Source organism: Ursus arctos, unplaced genomic scaffold (assembly GCF_023065955.2).
Source record: "Ursus arctos isolate Adak ecotype North America unplaced genomic scaffold, UrsArc2.0 scaffold_11, whole genome shotgun sequence".
Classification (NCBI taxonomy): domain Eukaryota; kingdom Metazoa; phylum Chordata; class Mammalia; order Carnivora; family Ursidae; genus Ursus; species Ursus arctos.
Genome location: NW_026622775.1, coordinates 8,365,219 through 8,378,085, shown reverse-complemented (window position 1 = coordinate 8,378,085; position 12,867 = coordinate 8,365,219). Strand labels below are relative to the sequence as shown.

General features: G+C 38.1%; 1 protein-coding gene across 30 annotated transcripts in view; it reads right to left on the bottom strand.

The window, feature by feature from the left end:
- Positions 1-12,867, bottom strand: part of ANK2 (ankyrin 2) — a 467,799-nt gene that overhangs the window by 95,039 nt on the left and 359,893 nt on the right. For 23 of the 30 annotated variants that reach the window (XM_048212352.2, XM_057310026.1, XM_057310027.1 and 20 more), the window contains 3 exons: positions 6,983-7,180; positions 3,914-4,012; positions 3,278-3,376 (listed from right to left, as the gene is read on the bottom strand). In XM_048212352.2, the coding sequence (XP_048068309.1) occupies positions 3,278-3,376; positions 3,914-4,012; positions 6,983-7,180 (396 nt within the window). The remainder of the gene's footprint in view (positions 1-3,277; positions 3,377-3,913; positions 4,013-6,982; positions 7,181-12,867) is intronic. The other 7 variants (XM_057310022.1, XM_057310028.1, XM_057310029.1 and 4 more) reach the window with 1 other exon arrangement.

The window sequence follows — 12,867 nt, the reverse complement described above, 5'->3', positions numbered from 1 at the left end:
GCACTTGCCCTAATATATATCTCCAAAGGAAATAGCATCTCTTAATCAACAAAAAAGTTAAAAAGTGAGTTTATGATAAATCCAAATTCTTACCCATTACAAGTTCCCATCCAACAACACCCAAATCTTTACCACTAATATCACAAGGCACCCATTCTACTGTACGACAGGTATAGACACAAAAGCCCCGAAGCTTAACATCTCCTTCTTACAATATTGGTTCTTTCCTGCAGAGCAACATAAAATAAGCCAGGTTCCTCTCCTACACGACTGTCCTTCAAATACCTGGAGATGGTTTTCACATCTGCCTTTAGTCTTTTTTCCCAGGTTAAACTTCCCCAATCATTCAACTGTTCCTGATAAAAATCCCCATTGCGAGACCTCTCCATGACCTCTTCTAGACTGATTCTAGTTTGTCAGTAGTACTCCCAAATTGTGCGACCTGGAACTGAATGCTATACTTCAGACACAGTTTCAGTAGTACAGAATAAGATGGACTTCCTTCTATGATCTTGCTATAACACTCCTGCTATTATGCTTCTGGGTGGATTGTGCTTTTTATTCATTCAATAGCTATTTAGTAAGTTGCAAGCATGTGCCAGGCAGTGTGCTAGGTATGGGGATACAACGGTGGGCAAGACACAATCCCTGTCTTTGAGGGGTTGCATTCTAGTGGAAAATATATTAAGCAAAAAAATTCTCTTATATTAATCCTGTGGCAAATTCAAATCCTAGATCTTCCGCTTGTCTCTACAAACTGTGGGCTCAAAAATAGAAATATGAGGCTACGAGTTTTATGAGGCAGTTTGTGGAGAGGACCAGAGGAATTCATACTTTGTTTATAAGAGCCAAACTTTAAACCCTATACTTAGTTAAAAGAAAAAACAAACAAGCAAACAGACCTCTAGAACAAATGTTAGTCTGGAACCTATATTGTCTCCTTTCCTTTTTCAAGTCTGGTAGAATTTCCCATGAACAACGTGTAATAGAAATAAAAAACAGTGGCTTTGCCATGAACTGTGATATAATGAAGGTAAAGACAACATAATGAAATAGTTGCTTAGTCTTCATTCTTTCATTTAAAGTTATTGAGAATCCACATAGTACAGTATGAGATAATTCAGGGATATGTAGATGAATATGACATGATTACTGTCCTCAAGTAGTTTATCATCTAGTAGGAAAAAAGACATCAAATAAATGATAATGATGAGACTACTGAGAGAAGGGTATAAAGGAATAAGAATGATATGCATAATTATAAATATTTGCCCTCCTCTTTTGATAGTTTAAATATTTTGTTAGTGTGTCTCTGTACCAATAAGATATGCATGTATATGTATATGTATAAATGAATGTATGTATATGCATATGTAGGTATGTGTATAAAGTTATGTATATTTATAATATTATATATAGTATACTTATATACAAAATATATGGTATTATGCAGCGTATACTTTTTATATAGAATACCCCATTTTATTATATGTGTATATGTGTAACTTAAGTAGACATGTGAGTACATATATACATATTTATATAATAGAAGTTGAATAATTCTCTCCCCACTATTTTGGGACACAGTGGACTTAGTGGTTAAGAGTGCTGGTTCTAGGGGTGTCTAGGTGGCTCAGTCTTTAAGCTTCTGCCTTTGGCTCAGGGCGTGATCCCAGGATCCTGAGATCAAGCCCCATATCAGGCTCCTCGGCTGGGAGCCTGCTTCTTCCTCTCCCACTCCCCCTGCTTGTGTTCCCTCTCTCGCTGGCTGTCTCTATCTCTGTCAAATAAATAAATAAAATCTTTAAAAAAAAAAAAAAAGAGTGCTGGTTCTAGGGACACCTGGCTAGCTCAGTCAGAAGAGCATGTAACTCTTGATCTCAGGGTTGTGAGTTCAAGCCCCAGCCTAGGTGCAGAGATTACTAAAATGTAAATAAATAATAAATAAATTAAAAAAAAAGAGTGCTGGTTCTAAAGTCAAATCACTTGAGGTCAAATCTTAGCTCTATCACTTATCAGTCATGTGACTTTGGATAAACAAATTAACCTATTCAAATCTCACTTCTTTATCTGTAAAACAGAAATTATTATGATACCAATCTTACAGCATTATCATGAGATTAAATGAGATATTGCATGCAAAGTGGTGGGCACAGTATTTGGTAAATAAATGGTAGTTGTGTTGTTTTATTATGTCATTTAACATAGCATGAATATTTTCCTAACACAATAATTACTTTTAAAATAAATCCTGATATGTTCTCAATATATGTTTGCCGAATGAATTAATGAAAGATGCAATGATTACTTTATGTATTCTATGAGATTCATGTATATTTTCAGTGTAATAAAGGGGCAACTCAGTGAGAAATGCCCTGTGCATAGGTGCAAGTCTTAGCTGGCACAGTCTCAGAGATTGGTGATACATATACATCAAAAAGGAATTCCTAGCCTAGGAACTCAAAAGGATGTATATTAGAGTTAATGTGGATGAAATACTTAAAGAAAAGAGAAACAGTCTTTCATATATCACAATGAAAAAATTGAGGTCTAAAGGAATAAGCAAAAAAAAAAAAAAAAAAAGGTTATATCATAACATTCTGGTTATAGGGGAAAAGGAAAAACCTGTACTGCTTTTATTATGTTTCATTTCTCAAAATTCAAAACTTTAGTCTCTAAAACACTGAGTCTTGGCAATAAGAGTCATCTCTAGTATTCATAGGTACATCCCCTTAATCTACGCTGACTTTTAAAAAAATCTTAAAAGGCTTTGTGGAAGTAGCTGGTAGAAATAAAAAAAAATAGTCAATACCAAAAGCTACAATCGCTAGGACTATTTGCAGTTATACCATACCATGTGTTTAAAGAACAATACCCTGCAACAACATGGGAGGAGAGAAAGACAAATACCATATGATTTCACTCATATGTGGAATTTAAGAAACAAAACAACCGAGCAAAGGGAAAAAAGAGAGAGAGAGAAACCAAGAAACAAACTCTTAACTATAGAGAACACACTGGGTCAGGAGGAGAGGGGAGGTGGGGGTGGAATATGATGGTTGAAACAGGTGGTGGGGATTAAGAAGGGCACTTGTCACAATGAGCACTGGGTGATGTATGGAAGTGTTGAATCACTATACTGTATACCTGAAACTAATATCAAACTGTACATTAACTATACCAGAATTAAAATTTAAAAAAATAAAAAAGCAATTCCCATGTGCAATGAGATTACATTTCCACCCTATCTCTGTAAATCCTTTTCTGTGGTCCTCACCTTGGCAGTGGCATGAGGGGAAGCACCCTTCTCCAGTAACAGCAGTGCCACCTTCTGGTTGTCATAATGAGCAGCAACATGGAGCGGGGTAAGGCCGTTCTGTAAAGGGCGTGTTTAAATTCAGCATTAATAAATTAGCGTGAGCTGCCCTGAAGCTACCAAAATGCATGGAAAGTGGTATAGATTAATTCCATGTTAATTAATTAATATGGTCAATAACAAATCAAATAAATATCTCATGATTTTCATATTAGAAACTTAGCTAAAACTGAAAATGTTTGGTGGAGTGTAAGTTAGCACAGGTTATCTGGAGATCCACCATAAATATTTGAAGTCTGAAATGCTATGCAAGAATTACTACATTCACGTTGCAAGGATTCTTCTAAACTTAGAGAAGTTCTGGGCTCTGTTGTGACAAGAACATATGTGGGAGGCACAGCTCTAAATGCCTTCTAAACTACTGTGTACGAGGACAGGTCACCGACAGATATCCCCATTGTGTCTATTTGGCATAGTTTCATTAGTTGCCTTCATATTGTTTTCAGAAGAGTGAGAAAAATATCTTGAAGTACACATCTCCAAAGCTTCCAACCCGACTGATTTACGTAACTGTCATGTATTAATAAAATCCTTTACCTTCCCTGCAGAATCTGCAGCAGCACGGCGTTGCAAAAGAAGTTTTGCCACATCCAGGCTTCCATACTTGGCTGCCACATGCAGGGGAGTAAAACCCTTCTGAAAATGCGAACAAAAATAAAATGTAATATTTATTTTTCTGACTCCTAACAAAATCTTTTTTTAATTTGTTAACATATTCACCAAACGATGTTGAGTCTCTATTTGGGAAAATACTAGAAGCATTGAATCTGTTCGCCATAAACAAGGACTAGAATAAAGAAGGAAACTTAACACACAAGAGTTTGGCTTGATACACCTAACAAAACAAATTTTATTTTAAGGACGTGGAAACTGAAATTTTATTTTATAGGTTTGAGATTTATAAAAGCCACTAGTGTCCCCAAAATGGCTCTGATTAGTGATTTGGGTAGGGGTGGGGAGAGCGTGTCTTTTTCTTGCCTCTAAAATTAATAGGATTGAGACAATAGCTGCCTTCTCTCCAATCCTTCTCTTTCTTTCTATCCTTTTTATAATACCTGAATTCCAAATTTCTTCATTTAAATTTTAGGATATTTCAGCAGCCATGGTAAAAAAAAAAATCTTATTGTGATTCAGTTGTTTTGTATTTTCTGCAGAAATAGCAAGATAAATGGTAGACAGAAAAAAAAATGTTCACTCTTAAAAAGCACCTCCCATCCTGTTATACCCTTTCCCAGAAGACCCACACTGTATAAAAGACCAATTCCTTTTGTAAAGTACGCTCTTGTTCTGGCATAATGTTGAGCTGATTAATGTCAGACTTTTGAACACACCACAGTGTACAGCTTTTTTAAAAGAATGCTGTTACCCATGTTTATATGTGCAGATTCAATGTCTTATGTGCCTAACTAATGCCATTCTCTGTCATTAGCAGTGTTACAAAAACAGCCAAGTCCCTGGACTCAGATCTCAAGGATGGCATGGTTCCTACACCATGATCTCAAATCCATCCTCTTGGCCAGACAGTCTAACCACATGCTTTTCTGGCACTAAAGTGAGAGTGGGAGAGTTCTAACGCTGACCGGGGCCTGTAAAACACACCAAGCAAATGTGCCTGGCGTAGGTGGTCTAAGGTATGGCTTATCCTTGGGACCACTGTAGCCCTCATCACAATAGAGTATCTCCCGAGAAACAATACTGCCCTTTCACAGTGTCACCACACGAATCATGTTTAATTAAGATGTTGTTTTTCTTTTTGCTTCTTTTTGAACATTTGGTCCTCATCCGTCCTTGGAGGAGAGTGATTCTTTCACTTTCTCCAAATGTGGGACAAATATAGGAAGTATTTCCTCCTCTTGCGTGAGTCCATTTCAGCCAACATTTATTGTTAATGTTCTCCCTCTGCTCAATGTGCACAATGATTGGGGTGACACTCAGGATAAAGTAGAATTCTTTGAGGAAAAAAAACACATGATAAGGAAGAAAAATAAATGCCTTGTCCTTAGAGTCCTGCTGGAATAGTGATCCAGCCCCTTTATAAATTTGGAACCTGCTATTAGACAAAACTACAGAGAATCTTTACTGTAGAATCACAAAATAGAGGTTGGAAAGCATCTCTTGAGTCACACGTCTTCCTTCTCCCCCTGTGTTAATCTCATCAGGATTTCATTTATCCTCCGATATTTAGAAACACTCAAATAGCTTTAATGATGATGAGTCAACTACTCATCAGAGCCCCAGTGAGTTCCACTGCTGAACTGCTCAGTGTAATAGTGCCTTCCATTTAACCGCCGTACTTGACTATGGCTTTAGATATATTTTTTAAATCCTGAAACTCTTTGCAAGGCACTATGGTGTATTCTCTATTTCTGTATTTTACATATCTGAATTTATTTGTCACCTTCACCTGATGAGACGGTCACCCTGTCTCTTTTGGGTTCTTGTTGTTATCGCTATCACGTTTGTGGCTTAGTTTCTGATTTATTTTTAAAAGACTTTTAAAATCCTTTCGACTCTTCAGATTTCAGCATTTGAATAATTATCAGTTTCTTACATTAAAACATGTTTTAAAGCCACAAGCAACTAGATTAAGTCATAATGGCTAGCGGGCTGCTCGTACTTCTAGGAGGAGCGATGCCGCAACACTCCTTGAGTTCATACTTCTCCCTCAGATGTAGTACTTACGCCTATTTGTTATGAACAAACTGAAAATGTCTTTTAAATAATATGAATCACTATTGTATTAATGGGAATTATTTTGCCTTGCAAACAATACACTTGTTGTGGGCTTTAAAATTGTCTCGTTTTTCTACTCTTCTGTACCCGTCCAATTTCTTTTGTTCTGATTAGCTGAGTGTGTTCATATTTTATTCTAAGTCACATCCAAATAGTGAATTTCAAATAGAACGTATCAAGTGGAAAAAAAATTATTCTGCCCTAGCATGAAACTTTGAACATAAGTAAAATTCAGGCTGGTGTATACAAAGAATATACAACGAATAAGTGCTTCTCCAGCCCAGCTCTATTTAGACACTGTTAATACCCAGACAAGAATATGACTGATAAATATTAGACAGCAGAATGGGAATGACAGCTTATAGCAGGTTTGGAAAAATGCAGAATCAAGTAAGGTGAACTTCTACATAGTCCTAAAACTCTTTGCAAATATAGTATTGCCAATTTAATGCAATTTTCTTTTCTTCGTTAGTAATACTAGTTCAGTGTATTTGGGAATCTTATATTTTTTTTCTCTTGGGAATAAATTATAGATTTTCTAACAGAAAGAGAAGAGAAAGTAGCCCTCGTTCTATGGAAATAATCTTAGTTAAAGCACCAGATACCTGTATTAGAAACAATACTAGATACTAATGCTTCTAATCCTTGTAATACTTAGAAGGATGGAATCCAGCACTCTTTATTTGAAGATATCATATGGAATGTCACAATCCCCTTTGATGATTTAGGAAATGAATCTAAAATATTTAAATAGTAAGAAGTAAGTCAGAGCCTAAAGAAGATCCACCCTTGTTGATACTCTGGATACTAAAACAGAGGAATCCTGGCTCAGGATCCGTCTTAGTCCATGTCGTCAAGGAGCCATCCCCTTACCTTGGTAGCTAAGGAGTGGGCTGCTCCTGCTTCCAAGAGGACTGAGGCCACATCCACCTGGCCTTCCCTGGCAGAGATGTGCAGTGGCGTGTACCCGTTTGTCGTGGCTGCATCTGGATGAGCCATGTGTTGTAGAAGCAGCTGGACAATTTCCGTCTTACCCAGGCGAGAGGCAATGTGCAAAGGTGTCTGTTCCTCCTACAACTCAAGTCAAGTAAAAAATTAGTGCCAGAACAAGCCAGACTTCACTGATAACATATCTCACTGAGATGTTGCCTGATGCCTTCTTGGAATCTCTAGGAACCCCTACCCAAAACAGGAAATTATTACTACTCTGACTGCGATCTATTTTATGTTTTGTTATGGAGGTGAACTGTTTGGTCATAAAAATCTTTCTTAGATTTTTTTTTAGTAGTATGTACTTCCATGAACTTGGCCATTGTTTCCTGGACACACCAACATGTTGCTCAACTCATTAAGGCTTCAGCCCTCACTTAATGCTTAAATATAAACTGACTTGTGGTTCTGAATAAGAAAGAAATCTAGTCCAGAACTACTAAGACCTAGATTCCAATCCAAAAGCTTTCACTAACAGACAGTATTTATTCTGGGAACTATCTCAAGAGAAAAAGAACGATGGATGCTGGGAAAACTGTTCTTACTCCACTCAAACAAGCCAAGGATAGAAATGCTGGTCATTTTCTTCAAGGAGAGACTACAGATAAAGAAGATATTACAATCTGATTTCTTTTAAAAATGTTCTTCCAGGAAACATTGCAGATGGTTCTGGGGTTTGTATCCACGACTTCAAGATGAAATGGAACTCTGGCAGGAAGCAAATGGGGTTAAGTATTTCCCAAGTGCTTTTCATTTAGAGACACAGAAAGGACATAGCTTGTCCAACGAATAGGGAGGATATGTTGGAGGAGGCTCAAGAAATCACCTGATTTTAATGTGTAGTCAGGAAAATATTTTCATTTCAGTGTTGAGAGAACTAGGCCAAACCATTCTTTTATAAAAAGAAAATTGAGCATAACCTTAGTGATGAAAAAAGGTATCTCTTTACAATGTGTTCAAGGGCATGCCATAGTCAAAGTGGGGAAGGAAAAGCTGGGTCAGCTTCCTAAGCGAAGAATGAATGGACAAAAGATATAATAGAGTGGAGAAGAGCTGTTCAAATAAATGTAGTGTCTTAAAGTATAAGAAAAAAAATATCAGAGGGAGCTACAGGAGGAGATGAAATAACAATGTATGAATTTTAGGGTGGTGAGAAGTAAATAATAAATAACAATAATACAAGTGTTTTAATAATAGAATTGGAATCTTTTTTAAAAATGCAATTTATAAACTTCCTTCATGTACGATGCATATTTGACCCTGTTCTTACAAAAGACCGGAAAGGAAGGGATAAAATGTATTATTAGACCATTTTCTAGAAAACAGCTTAAGAGGAATTAAAGTGGTTCTTCAGGATTGTTTAAGGTCACCAGGCTATTAAAACAGGATTTGAATTCAGGCATTGGATTCCAAAGATACTCACTGGCTTATACATCCTACACACATAGACACAGTAAGTTGGCCACTGAGAAAACTAACAGAATGAGGTGATTCTCAACAGGAAAGGAGACTGACAACACTTTAGAAGATACAACTGTTTTCTGAAATACAGCAGAGAATAGGCAAATGGGGGAAATTAAGTTACAAAGACAAATGGAAAGCAAACCAACAATAAAAGAACTGAAGGGACGCCTCAGTGGCCCAGTCCGTTAAGCCTCTGTCTTCAGCTCCAGTCAGGCGCACCACGTTGGGCTCTCTGCTCAGGGGACAGTCTGGTTCTCCTTCTCCTTCTCCCTCCCCCCTCCCTCTGCTCCTGCTCTCTCTTTCAAATAAAAGCATCTTAAAGATGCCTTCTTTAAAAAAAAAAAAAAGAAGAAGAAGAAGAATCGAAGAATTTGAGAATAGCTATCATGCATGAACATCTGTTGTTTCTGGGTTTCCCTTCTTGCATTTCTGCCCAGCACAATTTGATAGAGGCAGGGATTGCAAGTGACATAATCTAACAGGGGTTCTTGATGAGTGAGCGGGAGAGCTGAGGCAATGAGGACACTTTACCCCAGAGCTGATAGCAGTCAACTACTTGGTTAAATTGTCAATTCTTATCCCTTGGCCCTCAGATCCCAGAGTATTTAGGCACTTGATTTTGTTTGCTTGTTTTTGTTTTTAATTTTTTTTAAGAAATAAACTGTCTTGCCTACTTTCTTCAACTTTTGGTATAGTCCTATCTGAAAGTGAAAGAGGGAAGAACAAACAGTCTTTCCACTGGTAACTAGAAATATAAAACCTTTTAATGTTTGGGTAATTATCTCCCGGTTGAATTGCAAAAGTTGAACTTGCTGCTTCAAACCAAAGCTAATTCAAGCCAAGACCAAGAATTGGGAAGGCGCAGAAAATAATATTCATGAAAAGGGCTTTAAAAAGGGAGGGTTAGCTTGATCCTCTAGGCCTCTCCCGTATATAAGGCACAATAATTCCCTCATCATAATGTGTTATTAACTGTGATATAGCCTGGACCAGGAAGAGATGAGCTCTGCCTTACTCCCACAAGCTATAGTCTTCCACAATTAGGAAGACCTGCTGAGCCCCAACTCGTTTACCAAAAGGCAGATGTAGCAATGGCTTGGACAAGGTTCAAAGATTTGATAAAATTTCTGCTATTAGTTTCTAGCTAACAGGATTCTCAGGAACCAATCGACTGACAGCTAACTCAAGTTTTAAGGTGAATTAAGTTTCAAATGAGTTTAAGCCTCGGGCCCTGTGATTACTCAATTCCTAAAGCAAATGCCAGCCCTCCATATTGTGCCAACAGAATATGGGCACCTCAAGTAAGAGAGCTCCCTCATGGGTGGGCCCCAGTGGGTTCTCTCTGTCATATCCATGGAGGATACTGGACAAGGAAGGAGCTTTGTGAGAGCAGGGTCTGGGGTCAAGCACACTGACTGACCAACAAACTTATGCCACTGCAGTCCCTATTCTCTAGTCTGTCCAGCAAAATTGCCTTATGCTCTTGACTTAGAAGAGGATGCAGCTTGTACTTTTTAAATGAGAGACATTGTTGTAGTAAATGATTTTTCTTTCATTATATAGTGGGAGTAGCACCATGATTATATACCCATGAGATATTATTTCTAAACCTGATTAAGCTATATGCAAAAGAATGAAACTTGACCACTCTCTCACACCATACACAAAGATAAACTCCAAATGGATGAAAGACCTCGATGTGAGACAGGAATCCATCAAAATCATAGAGGAGAACATAGGCTGTAACCTCTCTGACATCGGCCACAGCAAATTTTTTCATGACACATCTCCAAGGGCAAGAGAAACAAACGAAAAAAAATGAACTTTGGGACTTCATCAAGATAAAAAGCTTCTGCACAGCCAAGGAAACAGTCAAAAAAACTAAGAGGCAGCCCACGGAATAGGAGAAGATATTTGCGAATGACACTACAGATAACAGACTGGTATCCAAGATCTACAAAGAACTTCTCAAACTCAATATATGAGAAACAAAGAATCAAATCAAAAAATGGGCAGAAGATATGAACAGACACTTCTCCAATGAAGACATACAAATGGCTAACAGACACATGAAAAAAATGTTCAAAATCATTAGCCATCAGGGAAATTCAAATCAAAACCACACTGAGATACCACCTTACACGAGTTAGAATGGCAAAACTTGACAAGACAAGAAACAACAAATGTCGGAGAGGATGTGGAGAAAGGGGATCCCTCTTACACTGTTGGTGGGAATGCAAGTTGGTACAGCCACTTTGGAAAACAGTGTGGAGATTCCTTAAAAAGTTAAAAATTGAGCTACCCTACGACCCAGCAATTGCACTGCTGGGTATTTACCCCAAAGATACAGACATAGTGAAGAGAAGGGCCATATGCACCCCAATGTTCATAGCAGCATTGTCCACAATAGCTAAATTGTGGAAGGAGCCGAGATGCCCTTCAACAGACGAATGGATTAAGAAGATGTGGTCCATATATACAATGGAATATTACTCAGCCATCAGAAAGAATGATTACCCAACATTTGCAGCAACATGGACAGGACTGGAGGAGATTATGCTAAGTGAAATAAGTCAAGCAGAGAAAGACAATTATCATACGATTTCACTCATTTATGGAACAGAAGAAATAGCAGGGAGATTGGTAGAAGAAGGAAGGGAAGAATGAAAGGGGGCAAACAGAAGGGGGAATGAACCATGAGAGACTATGGACTCTGGGAAACAAACTGAGGGCTTCAGAGGGGAGATGGTGGGAGACTGGGATAGGTTGATGATGGGTATTAAGGAGGGCACATATTGCATGGAGCACTGGCTGTTATACTCAAAACATGAATCATAGAACACTACATCAAAAACTAAGGATGTACTGTATGGTGACTAATACAACATAATAAAAATTATTATTAAAAAAAGAATATTAAAAGAAGAAGAAGAAGAGTGAGGAGGAGGGGGGGGGAAGAATGCAGACTATCTAGAGATCTCGCCCTTGGAATTCATCGTACTAACTGAGTATAATTGCTGACCATCTCCCCCTTGGGAGGGAGTGAATTATAGAGCAATGAATTAGGTTAAGAGAGAGAGTTTCAGAAGTACATGCATGTGGGTATGTGTGCTGGGAAACCAGGAGGTAAAACAGAACAGATAGATTTTCATTTTTCTGTTCAATACCCCCTACACCCTTTTTCTGGGAAGAGCCCTCCCTCCTTTGGGGAAAGAGGTCATCCCCTACTACATGTGGCTCTGGAGGGGCTGCCAATCATCTCACTCCACTTCATGAATGGACCACATGAATGGGCACGGAGCCCAGGCTTGATACTATATCCTGGCCATAGCGATCAGCACAGGTGGGAAATGTGACTAATTAGAATCCTGTTGTTTGCTTAGGAGAGATAAGGGCTCTCTTTACAGCTGAAAAGGAGACCATGATGTTGGCAGAAAAAAGCTAGGAGAAAGATACAGAAGCAAGGAGGAACCCTTTTTTACCCTTTCTAACTCCATGACCTCAGGCAAGATAACACAATTTTGGATTTCGGGACTCTAAGCCACCCTACAACACATGGTCGCTCTATGTGTTAAATAAGATAATTTGTGTTAAAATGCTTGACGTATAGATCACTGTACAAATGTTAACTAAATCAAAGATTTCCAGGCAAACCTAAAGAGCTAAAAAAAAATAGAAACTCATGGTGAAAGTACAACTTAAAATAGAACATGTGAAAAGGAAAGCCTTAGCTTCTTGCTGCTCAGTATAATCCCAGGATCGGGAACATGGGCATTGCCCATGAGTTTTTTAGAAATACAGATTTAGGGCCTCACCCCAGACTACTGAGTTCATTCTGCATTTTAACAAGATGCCCAGGTAATGTCATGCATAATGACCTTTCAGTAGCATGGCTCCATAGCACGGCTCTACCAGGCTATGGTAGTTTCTCCGGTCCGCAACCAGAAGGGTGCTATATGGAAGGGATTTTAGTTGCAACTTAGAAGAGGTGATAGAGCTGAAAAAACAAAGGATCATGAAATTATGATATTTTAAATAAGGAAGAATAAAAAATTAAAAATGTTTATTTACACAGGTAGACCATGGTACTAAATGTACTTGCCAAAAAGAAGTAAAATGATAAAATTGGGGGTGCCTGGGTAGCTCAGTCAGTTAAGCATACAACTAACTCTTGATTTCAGTTCAGGTCATGATTTCAGGGTCACGGGATCAAGTCCCACATGAAGCCTGCTTAAGATTCTCTCCTTCTCCCTCTGCCCCTCCCCACTCACATGTGCTGTCTTTAAAACAAAAACAAAAATAAA